General features: G+C 34.9%; 2 protein-coding genes across 2 annotated transcripts; both read left to right on the forward strand.

Annotated features, from left to right (window-relative positions):
* Nucleotides 1-1,216: 1,216 nt before the first annotated feature.
* LOC131598085 (ribose-phosphate pyrophosphokinase 1-like) lies at nt 1,217-2,435 on the forward strand. Its single transcript, XM_058870720.1, has 3 exons — nt 1,217-1,515; nt 1,596-1,784; nt 2,262-2,435. Exons 1-3 carry the CDS (start codon nt 1,423-1,425, stop codon nt 2,433-2,435), a joined length of 456 nt encoding a protein of 151 aa, XP_058726703.1. The 5' UTR covers nt 1,217-1,422.
* Nucleotides 2,436-7,777: 5,342 nt separating this feature from the next.
* Nucleotides 7,778-16,811, forward strand: LOC131595533 (ISWI chromatin-remodeling complex ATPase CHR11). Its single transcript, XM_058867898.1, has 25 exons — nt 7,778-8,086; nt 8,333-8,461; nt 8,555-8,661; nt 9,219-9,322; nt 9,662-9,759; nt 10,932-11,111; nt 11,208-11,429; nt 12,701-12,835; nt 12,920-13,202; nt 13,290-13,363; nt 13,496-13,716; nt 13,810-13,897; nt 13,984-14,077; nt 14,168-14,356; nt 14,477-14,508; nt 14,629-14,705; nt 14,792-14,881; nt 14,956-15,025; nt 15,124-15,178; nt 15,261-15,319; nt 15,397-15,562; nt 15,720-15,898; nt 15,983-16,198; nt 16,288-16,383; nt 16,477-16,811. Exons 1-25 carry the CDS (start codon nt 7,859-7,861, stop codon nt 16,492-16,494), a joined length of 3,210 nt encoding a protein of 1,069 aa, XP_058723881.1. The 5' UTR covers nt 7,778-7,858; the 3' UTR covers nt 16,495-16,811.
* Nucleotides 16,812-17,341: the final 530 nt, after the last annotated feature.

Below are 17,341 nucleotides of genomic sequence, written 5' to 3' on the forward strand. Positions count from 1 at the left end.
AATATTTCTGAAACATGTTTTTTAACTCCAATTCATGGTACTTCTGTTCCTCGTTTTGGTCTCAGATGGTTCACTCCTACTACTGAGGTTAGGATCTAGCTTTTCATTATAAACTTTTCAATTCTCTTAAACATGGCTTATTACTATTATTAATATCATTTGGATCCTATTATATTCCAAGTTAAACTTTGTGGTCATGCCACATTAGCAGCTTCACACACACTTTTTTCATCTGGTTTGGTCCATAACAATGTTATTGAATTTGAGACACTATTTGGAATTTTAACTGTCAAAAAGATCCCTTCGACCGATGCTATCGGTACACCGAACTCGCAGAATGGTGAATCCAAGGACAAAGGAAGGAAGTTTGTTGAAACTATTGAGCTTCAAATTGGCCTCAAGAACTACGATCCACAAAAGGATAAACGTTTCAGCGGCTCCGTCAAGCAAACGCCGAGACATGGATGTCATGAAGCTGTCTGTATTCTTTTGTTTTCTTTTTCTGATTTCTTACACAGTCTTTTTTTGTCTGATTTTCTAATGGGTGTGTGATGAATTTGTATGAATCAGGATGATGACTGATTACAAAGTGGAGACCATCAATGATGGCATGCAAGAATTCTTTGTTGAATTTCACGGACCTAAAGACAGTAAAGTTCTTTTCTTTTGCATCTTTGTATCAATTTTTCAATCTTTTTTGTCTCACCATTGAATGATTGAAATGTTTTTCTTTAGATTGTATGTGTTTGAATTCAATGTGTTTGGATCAGTATTCAACAGTTGCTACTGAGTACTGTGTGCTTCTGATATATGGATTATGAGGGTCTTGCAGTTGTGCTTCAATTTTGTAGCTCAATTGTTTGCTCATTTTCCTCAATGAGGATGAATTGCATTAGGGTCTATTGTTGGTTTTTCTGTTTACTTTTAATATGTGTGCAAGTTGTAAACGGTAAAAAAAAAAAGAGATTTTGATGTTTGAATATCACATTTGTAATTTTAATGGTGGAACTGAAGTGGGTTTTTCTTCTTCTGTTTTTTGACTCACTTTTGTTGGGACTTGTTGCAGGTATTTATCAAGAAGGTGTGTGGAAGATAAGAGTGGAGTTACCTGATGGTTATCCTTATAAGTCTCCTTCTATTGGTTTTGTCAACAAAATTTACCATCCTAATATAGACGAATTGTGAGTTGTTCATAACCAACTAAACCTTCTTTGTTTTCTAACGGACATTGAATGAGTTTTAAGAAGGAAGTCTAGGGTTCAAACCCTGGAAACTAACATAACTACTAACTTAATAAAATTTTCATATCCAAAAGAAAGCTTCATTGTTTTGTATTGTATATAAGAAGCACCATTGTCTTCTGTGGAACCTGTATTGGCTGTTGCGCCTGTGCACACAAACTGTTATACTCAATAGCTGATCATGTCCACTCTACTTCAATCCTCTTTCATTTCTTCATCTTCCATCTCTCCGATCACTCCCCGTCTCGCTCGCATCTCCCTCCGTAACGCCGTCGTAAGCAACCTTCTCTCTCCACTCTCTTCCTCCGCTTTTCTTTGATTTAACTGAATTTTCATTTTCATTTTAATTTTCAGAGATGCAATAATGCCGTAGTCTTTTTGAACTCGGCGAACGGAATTCCATATCGTTCCGCTGAACTTTCAGCTAACGGTTCAACTTCCATTCCGAGTTTTCTCGTGGCGCCTAACACTCGTATCCATGATCTCGTTAACATAAATCGTCTTCGCATATTCTCCGGTACCGCCAATCCCGCACTCGCTCAGGTATCTATATCTATAATTCCAATTTTGTCACTCTTGTACTTCAATTTTGATTCTAGGAAAATTTTCGATATCTAACAACAAATTAAATTAAACACTTCTAGGTTAATCACTTATCAAATAAGTGCTTATGTCCAAGCTATTTCTATAGTCCAATAAAATGTGGTCAAGCTATTATATAACCTAGCCTATTGAAAATAGCTTGTGAATATGCCATTAGTTTTATTTCCATAAGGTCTCCCAAATTCCCTATCAAGTGCTTATACTAGTAGATAAGGCCAGAAAAATACCATGTCCTCGTAGAGATGTTTGGATTCTAAACTGAATCATGATGTAATATGATTTTGGTTAATAAAGAATGTGTAACGAACTTGTGAATACATAAACGTTTCTTGTTTACTAATAATATTTAAAAATTTATGTTATAACACTAGATAATATATGTTTATTTACTAAAATTTCTGATATGTACTTAAATAGGAAATTGCATGCTATATGGGCCCGGATTTGGGAAAAATTAAGATAAAGCGTTTTGCTGATGGTGAAATATATGTCCAACTGCAAGAGAGTGTCAGAGGGTGTGATGTGTTTCTTGTGCAGCCCACATGTCCCCCTGCGAATGAGAATCTTATGGAGCTTCTAGTAATGATATAGAAAAAACAAAGGTACAAGTACATTAAAAATGTATAATGAAATATCTTTCTTAACTAATATTTAATAAACAAAAATTCATGAAAGCTTCTTTCATAATTTAATATTAAAAATTAGGGTAGATGATATTTACAATGGTAGATACAGATAAAAAGATGAGTCAGGTTCACAACTGCCAGGAGAAAATAATTTAGAAATTTTATTTTTCTATGCCAATACAAATATTTATCTCTTGAGTCAAAATTGTATCATTTAATTGATGATAAATGTTTCTTATTGATTGCAGGGATGGATCAGAAAATGGTCTCACCTTTGCATTTCGCTTTACTGATGCTACAATATCTCTTCCTAATCAAGGTATGATAAATTCTATTAAGGCATGGGTCAGAAAATGGTCTCACCTTCATAATACTTTTGCATAGAAAAGAAAGAGAAACACCTTCGATGAACCTTTTTCTTTGCAGATAGGAAAGACAGAAGTTTTTCTGAGAGCAGGTCAAATGGCAGAACTAGATGCATGTTGTGTCGAGGTCATAGGAAGATCCGCAATCATTATTCGGAAAAAGGGTCGCACATATATTTGTCAAAAAAGTACAATTTATTGCGATTCTCTGCCATAGAACTACAAAAGGCTAATAAAGGTATCAATTATTTGAATCCATTTGGATATTCATAGTGAATAACATTGTAAATAATTTCTTTTTGAAACATACTTGACAGATTACCCTGAGACGAGTTTTCCCATTGATAGAAATTGAAGGATTGCTTGCTCTGCTAAACACACTGAGTTTCCTTTCTGATCACCGGCACTGTTAGGCATATTTTTATAAATGGAATGTTTTTAAGAATCGTCCTATGATATAATATTGCATCTGTCTTGGTTTGTTAGAAGTGACTATGAGGACTTTCTACAAGATATTGCAAAGCAATTTATGCAGCATCTTCCTTCCAGAGTTGAAACTTACATGGCGTCAACATTGCAGGTTCTTTTTCACCATACTGGGTTCAACACATGCTGATTTGCATCTTAACTTATTAAATGGTGACATGTTAAACAGAAGAGGATCATCTAGTTTAGTATCAGCCTGTGATTCAGAGAATGAGGAAAGTGACGTCGATGATTCTTTGAGTGATGAGGAGGAACAAAGCCACAAGTGTCCAGATTCTAGTGAATCAAATAGTTTGAATAATCAAAACTCTAGTTCAGGAATTCGTGCAAGATGGTTGCATGAACCAGATGAGGCAGATCGATTAGGTCTTGGTATGCAGAGATCTCAATTATTCATTAATTGAGAATGTTGATATGTTTTTAGGGTTTCTAATTGCACTAATTGTATGATTTGTACCTTTAAGAAACTTCACAGTAATTACAAGTTTTGTGTATTCTTACACGGTGGTATTATTATATCAATTTTAGATGCTTGGTTACTTGATGTCTTGATTTGATATAGCTGATGTTACTTGTTAATTACGAGAATGATGATCCAATTTGAGTCTGTGTTGTTCATGAGTAGCTTGAATTCTTCATACTAGTATGATCCATAGAATGATCCATCAAGCTATTATGGTAGTTACAGGCAGTTACATACTAGTCTATTAGTAATATACGTTGTAGTAGTGTCTAAAATATAAGCTTTGTTATAATTTTGTTGAATAGGGAATGCTCTATGTTGGAGTCACGACTTTTAGGCAATTTTTCTTTGTTGTTCTCTGTGTGTGAATTGTGCGGATCTAATAACATTAGTCACTAATTTATCTGTTGGTCAAGTTGGTGTTCTATCCTAGTCTATAGGTGCTAAACTTTACTTATTGTCTTACTCAATTTTTTAATGATGATAAAAAAAATCGGGTGTAAATAGATATAATTGTTCATTCATAAATGGCGTATTTACACCCGATTTTTATTAAAATGGGGTGTAATTAAGAACATATCTACACCCGATTTTTATTAAAACAGAGTGTAATTAAAACGTAATTACACCCGATTTTAATTAAAACAGGGTGTAATTAAAACGTAATTACGCTCAATTACACCCAATTTTTACTAAAACAGGGTGTAATTAAAAACGTAATTATGCCCAATTACACCCAATTTTTATTAAAACAGGGTGTAATTAAAAACGTAATTATGCCCAATTACACCCGATTTTTATTAAAACAGGGTGTAATTAAAAATGTAATTATACCCAATTACACCCGATTTTTATTAAAACAGGGTGTAATTAAAAACGTAATTACGTCCAATTACACCCGATTTTTATTAAAACAGGGTGTAATTAAACACGTAAGTACACCCGATTTTTGTTAAAATAGAGTGTAATTAAAAACGTAATTACGCCAAATTACACCCGATTTTTGTTAAAATAGGGTGTAACATAGAACATATTTACACCCGATATTCTTAAAATAGGGAGTAATTACGAACGTATTTACACCCGTTTTAAAATAGGGTGTAAATGCGTTAGACATTTCTCACCCTGTGGATATACACCCGATTTTTATTAAAAATAATGGGTGTAAATTTAATAAAAAACGGGTGTAAATTAACATTTTTGTACTAGTGTTTGTCTTTAAAAATGAGAGGACAAATTTTGGGGTATGACAATATGCAACTCGATAATGCACATCACACAACATATAACATAAACAACAAATCCTCGTCGCCAGGCATAAGCCTATATCACCAATTTCTTTACCAATAATTAGAGGTAAACATCGTCACTGAAACTTCCTGCAACTACGCATAAAACAACAAAATATAGCAACATACACATCGCTGATAAATCCCAAAGAAAATAGCAACCCATCGTATTCAACATAATACACGAAACAAACCAATCACAACTACCTACTAACATATACTAGTCACTCCAATAATTTTCAATTAATTTCGGACAACTAATTACACCGCTTAGTTTACTAATTCGGCTAATTCGATACTGGTTTTATGCACTATTATTACCCCAAATTAACACACTGTCTAACTATAATACTGATATAACTAATTTCTTGCACCCAGTTTACATTGACCTTCAAATTATCACCTGTTGCCCTCTCATCTTCTACTAGACCTGCTGTTATCCTTCATGCTGCTAATTTACCAAGCCTGCTAATTAACTGTCTTTGCAGTTTAACTACTGGCTTTCTTATTATATTCTATTGTTACTAAATTATTTTCATCACTATATTACTAACTTTGTGATTCCTGCTATTTTCTTCTAAGACTGCAACTAAAATTATATATATATCAGCACCATAATATTCTGCTACCCGTCGTTTATTATACTACTACTACTATATGTCCTTCAATTAACTGCTACGTGTATATACTTGAGCCAAATAAATTAATACCCAAAATAATGTACCAAAGATAATTTAAGTCATATAAATGCCTACATATATGTATTAACAGACACAAAACTAAGCATGGCCCCATGGAAAACAAGGGACGGTCGTCCCATCCCCTTAAACCCCAAGGGCGTTCGACCTCCCTTCTTTGGCACAAGGGGCGCCCGCCCCACCATATAGGGCTCCCTCGCCTTCATTCCTAACTGTACGTCGTTTTCTTTCTTCGTCTTCTTCGTCTTTCCAGGATACTTAAATTCTTCTCCTTCGATTAACAGATTCCAATTCAATTTTATTTTCTTATTGATTTATCCAATTAATTCTCAACAAAGTCCCTAACCATCACAGCTATACAGTTATTCACATATACTATTATTTTCATGGAATGATCAAAATTAACAGAACCGGTACACAATCAAATAATTATGCTACACACAATTCACACCAACAAAGATAATTCTATACAGTTCGATCCCCACATATGATTCATCATAAACCCGGTTATAGAGTTAGAACCCCACCCTTACCTTATTTAACGGTCGCTTTAACTCCGATCGAATTCATAATTTCTGGTTTCGGTTTACACTTATCGTATCCTCTCCTTCTAACCCTTGTGCTTCTAATCCTTGTACCTGTTTTAATTTTCCATGTAAACCTAATTATCATGCTTCTACTTCCTTTTTATAACACTACTAATCCAAATTCATCTTCTTGTCTCAATGGACCTAATTCCTCACATTTCTTTCTACTATTTCTAACAATAAAATAGGCTCACATAAAATAACTCTATTAATCTAATCTTATTTCCAATATTATTTCCAATAATATTCTTTAACTAAAATTAATTCATCAATAATTAATACCGATAAATTCCAACTTCTGATAATCCATTTAAATAATTCGGCTATAATTTAATTAAATAATTAATTAATTTTTCGGGCGTTACAACTGTCCCCCACTTAGAATATTTCCGTCCTCAAAAATCTAATTGACACAACCACTCTCAATGCTAATTCCACATCTAACTCCTCGATCCTTAAGTTTAGCCTGGCAACACTTCGGCCACTACTTTCTTGAGATAACCGCAACTTACTATAATTAAAATCCAATGCACACATGTAATTCTCTTGAACTTAATTGTAACACCCCAAATCTACCCAACGGTTTAAATACAAATCAGAGTGCAAAATTCCAAAAACAACATGAGGTGTCACATTACGACATTAAAGCAATCACATATCTCAGCTTGTTATAATAGATACATAGCATATATCAATAGGGAGAACTCATAGCCAAATGAATCTTCAAAACCAAATCAACTTTAAAACAATGCAGCAGAATCATAAACTCATAAATGTCAAAATGTTAGCATCTTGATCTAACTTGAAAACAAGAAGACATAATCTTCTTCATAAAACAACACATAGTTCAAACTTAAACATAACAAAAGGAAACAAGCGACAATCCCCCCGAGTGCTACGTATCAGAGCATAGGACACGGACTCGAACTAATAACGGTAATGGCTACTCCTCATCGATACCTGCACGTTACCAACAAAGGGTAACATTCAAGCAAAAGGAGTGAGATATCAAACAGTATAAAGGAACGTGTGATAATACTTATAGCGAAAATCAGATCATACACAGTTCAGAGAAATGCATCTTCGAAAACACATTTTTTTTTAAATAAAAAAATGATTTCGGAGATGTATCTCCGAAATTCTTTTTTTGCTGACTTCAGAGATGCACTCCCGAAATATATGAACATTTTAGAAATTTCGCGCGGGTTTCTAAGAAGGTTGGGGGTTGGATAACAAAATTGTCTTATATTCTGTGGGCCTTATGTTGGGCCTGGGGTACACAAAGGTGGGAAAATCTACATTTCCAAACCCATGGCGGGAAACAAATTTTTTCCTCAAAGTCATAGCCGTACATTACTTGCTTGATCGAACGGCCATAAACATCCCAATCACAAACTTTTCACCGAATCTTATAACCATAGTGACTTCAAACAACAATTATTACAAATCCCTCTTTCGTTCTCTACCGCTCTCAACACAAACCCTCGAATTCGAGATTCAATGGCGAAAGCTTCGAAGCAACAAGCTTCCTCCGACGAAGAATTCTCCAACTCTTTGAGCTCATCGGAGGAAGAGCAAGGAAATGAACAGATCAACGAAGAAGAAGACGAAGAGGAGCTGGAAGCTGTAGCTCGTGCGGCTAGTTCCGATGATGATGAAGTTGTCGGTGATAATCCGGTGGATTCCGACGAAGATGCTGCCGCTGAAGACGCTGATGACGATGAACAGGTCTAACTCTTATTTTGCTCTTTTTTGTGTCCAGTTAGCTTTGCTCTTTTATACTCTAGGGTTTATATTGATTAACTATGCATGATTCGCTATTGAGATTGTGAGATGAATTTAAATTGAATTTTCGTTGACTTGATTTGAAAATTCTGCGAAAATTTGCATACTATACTACAGTGAGAGTGAGAGATAGAGCATGTGTGTTTTTGATGAACTTGGTTACGAGCTGCTTTTGTTGTGCGGCTTTAGGGAGGAGACGATGATGCTCCTGAAATCAGCAAACGTGAGAAGGCTAGACTAAAAGAAATGCAGAAAATGAAGAAACAGAAAATTCAGGAGATTTTGGATACTCAAAATGCTGCCATTGAAGCTGACATGGTGCGTTGGTTGTGGTTACTCTAAATTACTTTTTTTGTGTTGTAATAATCTCTGCTAGAATGATTAGTCTAATATAATTATAATGGAATTCAGAACAATAGAGGAAAGGGAAGATTGAAGTATTTGTTACAGCAGACTGAGCTGTTTGCACATTTTGCAAAAGGCGATTCATCATCATCTCAAAAGAAGGGAAGAGGGAGGTACGTTTCTAAGATTCACGTGTCCTATGCGATGATATGATATGTTATGCTATGTTTTATCTTTTTCTGTTTTTGCTATGAATTTGATTAGATTTACCATCCATATTACATCATAGATAATACCTTCATCGCGTCTAAGTTTCAAGTTCTTTTAGGTTTTTAATGGTGTAACCAAATTTTTCTATGCCAAGGAAATTGTTGAAACAAACTCCTCATTAAATAATTGAGTATCAAGGTGGAGTTCCTAGTCTCTTCATTCAGTGATTCAGATTGTCTAGCATAGTCATTTATCTTTTTAAATCAACATCATAAAATTGTCATAAAGTTTCCCGTTCAAATCCAATTTATGTAATTAAGTTATTATGTGTCATTAACTCTCCTTTAATAAATTAATACTTAAGAAGTGTTTGCTACCTAATTAAAATAAATATTTTCTCTACCTATGCCGGTGTTATGACTTTGATTTTCAGAGAAACAGCAAAGAGTTGTGACTGATCTAGCATTAACTTTGTACTATATAAACAAACTTAACTGGCATTTAATGTTGTCTGTTGTAGTGGCCGCCATGCGTCAAAAGTGACTGAAGAAGAGGAAGACGAAGAGTACCTAAAAGGAGAAGAAGATGGCGTTGCAAACACTCGTCTGTTGACACAACCATCATGTAAATGTTCTATGTGTTTGCTTGCATGGGTTACGCCATATTGTATTTGCCTTTGAAATTTATCTTTAGTTTTTTTACATATGTGATGCATGTTTATCTTTTTCTCCCACTTTTCTGCAATCAATGGCTGGGTAAGGATGTGAAGCTGTGCCTTAATAGCATAAAATTCACAGGGAACTTTTAGATTTACCAAGCATTTTACTTGATTCTTATTCTGGCAGTAGACTTCAGTGGGAGGAGGGTGCTTTTCAGCTAAATGCGCAAATTTATATTTATGGTTAACATTATTGAAATTTTGGCTCATATGAATGTGAATTAAGTATTTGTTATTTATTTTAGGTATTCAAGGGAAGATGAGGGATTACCAGTTGGCTGGACTAAATTGGCTAATCAGATTGTATGAGAATGGAATAAATGGAATTCTGGCCGATGAGATGGTATGTGTTTAATTTTGTGCTTGCAGATGTGTCTCATAATGGTTATCATTATCAAGATCTAGATTTAAATAGTAAAATCTTAAGATTATGCAATTCCACTCTGCCTATCCAATAAAAATTGCTCACAAGATCCTGTTTTAGGGCAAGATGAGTGCAAGATCGTATCGAAATTGTTTTTAGATCATGAAATCATACGATTGTGTGCGATCTTGAGTATTTATAGGCTTGGATATACTCAGGCCATGCACGTCCTGGCTGGGTAAAAACAAAAACCCTATTTTAAAATTGTGAACATAATTTGAACAAACTGCTATTGTTGCATGATACACTATTTAGTTCAAAATATTGTTTAACCGCTATCGCGTAGCAGAGTTTTAACAATATGCTATTTTCTGCAATTTACAGCAATGACACACACAAGTATTTTTGTTTTGGTGGGATCTTATGATCACGGTTATCTTATGTTTTGCAATCTTCTACCCCCTCCAAATCTTGGTCAAAACCCCTATCTTGACAACCTTTCTCACTATGTTGGTTGTCTCAGTTGCACAACACCGGTCCCCTAAATTGCTACAGTGGCATAGCAGACAGTAGGATAACCGCCATTACTGAGACTAAAAATCAGTTTACAAAGTTAACATGAATACTTCCGAAATAGGAAAATGCACATAATTAACAATACCATCATACTTGATAGTTAAAGAAGTGGAATTTAAGTAGAGAAGACCAACATTTAAGAACTGAAGTAAAAGTAGGAAGAAGATTCCCATTGTTTGTGAGCAAGATCATAACAGAATAAAGGCCATATCATCACTCTTAAAGGGGTTTGGATTGAAATTTATAACCTTAAAAAAGTATTTTGAGGAATTTAACCCCGAAACCCTTATAAAAAACAGGATACTGGTTTGGGGATGCAATTTTACCGTAATTAGTGGCTGCAACAACCACCATTGTTGACGGTGGTACGCAAGCAAAAAGCAATGCACTGAACCCTATCACGGCTTCACTATTCCTTGCTATTGACAACATAGCTTTCTCATTAAATTAACTGCATGTGGATTAACTATGTTGTTTGTAGTTTGATAAACTGAGTTGATTTAGATGCCTTATTTGGCTTCATTGTTACTGGTGAGCTGATTTTTATTAATTATGACAATAAATGTGATTTGCAGGGGCTCGGTAAAACATTGCAAACTATATCTTTAATGGGTTACTTGCACGAGTTCAGAGGAATTAAAGGTCCTCATATGGTGGTTGCCCCAAAATCAACTCTTGGGAATTGGATGAATGAGATTCGTCGTTTTTGTCCTATTCTACGTGCTGTAAAATTCCTTGGCAACCCTGAAGAAAGGGTATGTCCAGCTTTGCTGGGTTGGAATATTTTTACAATAGTAACAATTGATGCTTAATTGTAGTGCTTTTTTGTTAATGATTTTAAATTACTGCAGAGACATATAAGAGAGGAATTGTTAGTTGCTGGGAAATTTGATGTTTGTGTTACAAGTTTTGAAATGGCTATCAAGGAGAAGTCTACTTTACGTCGATTTAGTTGGCGCTACATAATTATCGATGAAGCTCACAGAATAAAGAATGAGAATTCATTGCTCTCTAAAACAATGAGGATTTTCAATACAAATTATCGTCTCCTCATTACTGGCACGCCACTTCAGGTATAGTATATTGTATTATAATAGTTTAGTCATGTGAAAAATGACATTTTCTTATTTTAAAAAAAAATTCAATTCAGTGATCTATTATAATTATTGAGGTGGTTCCATACCAATTTTTGCAATGCAATCATAAATGGTACATTGGAATGATGTCATCTATATCAATCTCATTAAATCTTCAAATGAAGAAACTGTTAGAAGCGTTGGAGGGTGTGTCTGCATTGTTAATTTTGTATTGTGCCTGGTTTTATATATCTTCATTGGTTACAGTAGCCCATACCAATTTTGAATATCTGCTTTAATTTTGGGGGGAGAAGGTATGCAAAGCTGCTAAAATGGGCTGGGCCAAAAAGCCTGCTAAATAGTGGGCTTGAACAAGAAAATTAGGGCCCATTTATAAACCAGGCTTTCTAGCCTGGCCCGTTGAAGCACATAGTTTAACCAGGCTAGTCTGCCCGGGTTGCAGGTAACCTACTTATTTTATAAAAATAAAAAAAGGCAAAATTTTTAAACACACTAGTGCAGTGGACTCACTCACAGCCTCACACACTCACCTTAAAGTGCACAACTTGGGAACAACTTACAGTAATTTATTAAGAAAAAGAAAGTAACCCAGCAGTCATCACACACTCAAAACGGCAACACACAACACTAATCTGATATTTCTTGTATTTTAGTCTTTAGTTTTTACAATGTCCTGTATTTTTCTAAATAAAAATTACTTTATCAATTTTAAAAATAAATATTAAATATAAACTGGGTCGGTCTGAAAAATCGCAGCCTGCAAAGGGCCTGGATTGGACAATAAAAATGTAGCCTGTTTGTATCCCAAAAAGCCCGAATCTGTCACAGGTTGGGTAATCCTTTTTACCAGCTCTAGGTGCGAGTGAGCATTAACGCATTATTTATCAAAACTGCAACTACATTAAGGAAAGAATTTAAAATTCCAGTTAAAAATGTATTTAAATTTTTTTGGCTATTCTTCCAGTCTACAATGGAACCTTTTGTATATGGTATGCAGAAATTTCATTAGGGGCAAGGCATTTTGCATTGTGTTGCTGCTGAGTTTTTTTGTTAGATAATGTAACTTTGCATTGATTTAAGTTTTAGTATTGCTATTTAGTGTTATTGTTGGTTTTTTAATTGCTTTTCTTGACTTCTTTTGATTGCAGATTTAGACTCCCTTCCCATCCTAGTGTTTTTTGTTTGTTTGTTTGTATATATGTGACCCAAGTATTTACTTCCATTCATGACCTCTTTTAATGGTACAGAATAATCTTCACGAACTTTGGTCTCTTCTCAACTTTCTTCTGCCCGAAATTTTTAGTTCTGCTGAAACCTTTGATGAATGGTTTCAAATCTCTGGTGAAAATGACCAACAGGAGGTTGTTCAACAATTACACAAGGTAACTTATAGAACTCTTTTTTGATCACCGTCTTCACTGTTATTCTGATGCATAATTGACACTTTCATTTCTTTGTATATCAAGGTTCTCCGACCATTTCTCCTTCGAAGGTTGAAGTCGGATGTTGAGAAAGGGTTGCCACCAAAAAAAGAAACCATTCTTAAAGTTGGCATGTCACAGATGCAGAAACAGTATTATAAAGCATTACTGCAGAAGGATCTCGAGGTTGTCAATGCCGGTGGAGAACGGAAGCGCCTCCTGAATATAGCTATGCAACTACGCAAATGTTGTAATCATCCGTATCTATTCCAAGGTGCTGAACCTGGTCCTCCCTATACAACAGGAGATCATCTCATTACCAGTGCTGGTAAGTTCTGTTCACTATAAAAGTTCAGAAGTTCTTTCTGGGTTGATTAATAAAACACATGCTTTATTTTAATAATTTCATCTGCAGGTAAAATGGTTCTCTTGGATAAGTTGCTTCCTAAATTAAAGGAGCGTGATTCTAGGGTCCTTATATTTTCACAGGTTTGTTCTGTTGGAATCTGGCTCTTGTCCTTGATGATTGTAAAGTTCTTAAATGCTGCAATCCATTTGTAATAGTTCTCATTTTTACTTTTCAATTTTCCTCTGTGCTTAATTTCCGGTTCTTTCCCTCAGATGACTAGGCTGCTAGACATACTTGAAGATTACTTAATGTTCCGTGGATATCAATATTGTCGCATAGATGGCAATACTGGTGGGGATGATCGTGATGCCTCCATTGAAGCTTACAACAAACCGGGAAGTGAGAAATTTGTCTTCTTGTTATCAACTCGAGCTGGGGGTCTTGGTATCAATCTTGCTACTGCCGATGTCGTCATTCTGTATGATAGTGACTGGTCAGTATTTCCAACAGTTGTGGATGCAGCCATCTGATTTGTACCTGTGCCATAATCATTACTACTTGTTAATGGTTTATGATTTTGCAATAGGAACCCACAAGTTGACTTGCAGGCTCAGGATCGTGCTCATAGGATAGGTCAGAAGAAAGAGGTTCAAGTGTTCCGTTTTTGCACCGAGGTTTGCAATTTTAAACTTCATTTGGTCATTCCATTTTATATTTACTGTTTGTGTTGTTATCTCATCGCATCACTGTTATGGTACAGTATACAATTGAGGAGAAAGTCATTGAAAGGGCTTACAAAAAGCTTGCACTTGATGCTTTGGTGATTCAACAAGGGCGGTTGGCTGAGCAGAAGAGTAAGGACTTGCTGGGCAATCTTTCTTCTTTCTTTTCTAGGTGTACTGTATGATTCATCTGATATGGATTCCATTGGCTTATATATGCAGCTGTAAATAAAGATGAGTTGCTTCAAATGGTTAGATTTGGAGCTGAAATGGTTTTCAGTTCCAAGGATAGTACAATTACAGATGAGGATATTGATAGAATTATTGCCAAAGGAGAGGAGGCAACTGCAGAGCTTGATGCCAAGATGAAGAAATTTACTGAAGATGCGATCAAATTTAAAATGGATGACAGTATGCAATTTATCACTATATTCTAACCTTTAAACAATTATGACTTGATGCTTAAAAGTTTTATGCTTTCAGCTGTTTATTAATTTTAAGTCACTAATTACTTCTACTTTCTTCTTGTAGCTGCTGAGTTATATGACTTTGATGATGATAAGGTAAAGTTACATTTTATTGCCTTTGATAACTATTTTAATTAGCTTTACATGAACCTACTCTCCCTTGCCCCCTTATTATTCAACTAACACAGACAATTACTTTTATTTCCTTAAATAAAGGATGAGAACAAATTTGATTTCAAAAAAATTGTGAGTGAAAACTGGGTTGAACCACCAAGAAGGGAGCGGAAGCGCAAGTAAGGATTTTCCTTTACATTTTATGTATCCAGTTTTATTGAACTTATTTTTATGACACGGTATGCTGGTTCTTGGGGGATTTTAGTTACTCAGAGTCTGAATACTTCAAGCAAACCTTGCGCCAAGGTGCCCCCACTAAACCAAAGGAGCCCCGCATTCCCAGGATGCCACAGTTGTAAGTTATGCACTTAATTTTTCCTTTTAACGTAGAGCTTCTGCTGTTACTGATAGTTTTTTGTTCTTCCCCAGGCATGATTTCCAGTTTTTCAACACTCAAAGACTGAGTGAGCTGTATGAAAAGGAAGTGCGTTATCTCATGGTAGGTATATGTATGTAAAATGAATGTGTTTATTTATGTTTTTTTAGGTTTAGCTTGTGTAGATCCTACTCAGTACCTAATAATTTATAAAATTTCAGCAAGCACATCAGAAGAATCAGGTGAAGGACTCGATAGATGTTGATGAACCAGAAGGTACATAGTATTCTGAAGACTAATGCTCTGACTTCTTTTTGCCTGTATATTTAATTTTAATTATGATGTACTGGGTGTATAGAGGCAGGAAATCAATTGACTGCTGAAGAGATGGAAGAAAAGGAACGTCTGCTAGAACAGGTGAACAGTTGCCTCCTTTTTGCCAACTAGACTTTCGTATTGACATATTGTTGAGTTTTGTTATATGGTCAATATAGGGATTTTCATCATGGAGCCGGAAAGATTTTAATACTTTCCTCAGGGCCTGTGAGAAATATGGTCGAAATGATATACAAAGTATTGCTTCTGAGATGGAAGGAAAAACTGATGAGGAAGTTGAAAGATATGCTAAGGTCTTCAAAGAAAGATACAAGGAATTAAATGGTATGTTACAGGCTTACAGCCAATTTGAGTGCATCTGTGAAACAAGCTTTTGCTTTATGTATGTGTGATTTATCAATCCTAGCTTGAAGTTAGTTTCTAGTTAGAATGTGAATGTCAAGGTTCTGCCTAATCTGTTCATTTGAATAATTTTCTGCAGATTATGATAGAATTATCAAAAACATTGAGAGGGGAGAGGCTAGAATTTCTCGGAAGGATGAAATCATGAAAGCTATTGGAAAGAAATTGGACCGCTACAAGAATCCTTGGCTAGAGTTGAAAGTACAGTATGGACAAAACAAAGGGAAGCTATACAATGAAGAATGTGACCGATTCATGGTAGGAATTTTATTTATTTCTTGATACCCACCACTGTCCTTCCATGGTTTCAAAAATCTTACTTTTCCTGCTATAAATTTGCAGATATGCATGGTTCACAAACTTGGCTATGGTAACTGGGATGAGTTGAAGGCTGCATTTCGAACATCACCTTTGTTTAGATTTGATTGGTTTGTTAAGTCTCGCACAACCCAGGAACTTGCAAGGAGGTGTGACACTCTTATTCGGTTGGTAGAAAAGGAAAACCAGGAATATGATGAGAGAGAAAGACAAGCTCGCAAAGAAAAGAAGCTTGCCAAGGTTTCTTTATGTTTACACAAAAAAATTGTTTACTAATATTGTATTCATTGTGATTTTCTTTACTGTACTCAAGTTTGACAATCTTTCAGAACACGACTCCAACAAAGCGGGCTTTGGCAAGACAGACTGAGAGTCCATCTTCTGCAAAGAAGCGGAAGCAGACAACTATGGATGATTATGCCTCGGTATGCATACTTGCAACTGTACATTGTATTCTTTCTTATTTGCTCAAGTTTCTCTATGCTTTTTTACTGAAACAGATCATTCTATTGTTGCAGGGTAAGAGGAGAAAATAAATGGACATCCTAAATTGCAAAGGAGTGGTTGGGGTAGGGTTTAAGACACTATGCAATGTTTGTAAACCCACTTACCAATCATTTAGATTTTAATAGGCAGTTAAATGAATGTATAATTATAATTATATAGTAGTTATGCATTAGGCTAATGTTTTGAAAGCCGGGCTGGCAATTGAAATTGTAAGGGGAAAATCCTCAAGGGTTTGTTGTCAAATGGAGGCTATATGCTTCTATAAGTTAAACTTTTATAAGACAATATTATAAGACATTAAAACCATGGTTACTGCCGGTAATTGAAATATCTTTTTGGTAAGGAAGTATTGTAAATGTAAGTGCACTGTAAATTCAGTAAGACAAATGTCATAAATAATTTCACTTGTAAACTACTAAAATCTGTTGTAGGCAAGTAAGAAAAGACTTGTCCAACATAACCTTAATCTCTACAATAAGTTATATGTGGCTTTATATTACATTACCGGTGTCACTAGCCACGTTTATAGACAGTGTCTCGCTTTGTCTTTAATAGTTTTCTGTTAGGCTCTGATTGAAGATTAAAGTCTGTTATACTCAAGGGTCAAAACTGTTAATATTTGTATGTAACATATTCCATAGAATATTCTTTAGTACATTTAAAATAGAATAGAATATACTGTAGTATATTTTTTATTTCTTATGTAATTAATTTGACAAGATGTATATTTTAATATATAATATGACTTCTGTAGTGTTATGCGAACATACTTGTAGTGTTATCACATACGATTTTATTCAAATGTTTTTAATTCTCTCATATTATGACATGGTATCTAGAGTTTTGAAAGATAATTTTTTCATTGTGCTTACTCGA

This window comes from Vicia villosa, linkage group LG4 (genome assembly GCF_029867415.1).
Source record: "Vicia villosa cultivar HV-30 ecotype Madison, WI linkage group LG4, Vvil1.0, whole genome shotgun sequence".
Classification (NCBI taxonomy): domain Eukaryota; kingdom Viridiplantae; phylum Streptophyta; class Magnoliopsida; order Fabales; family Fabaceae; genus Vicia; species Vicia villosa.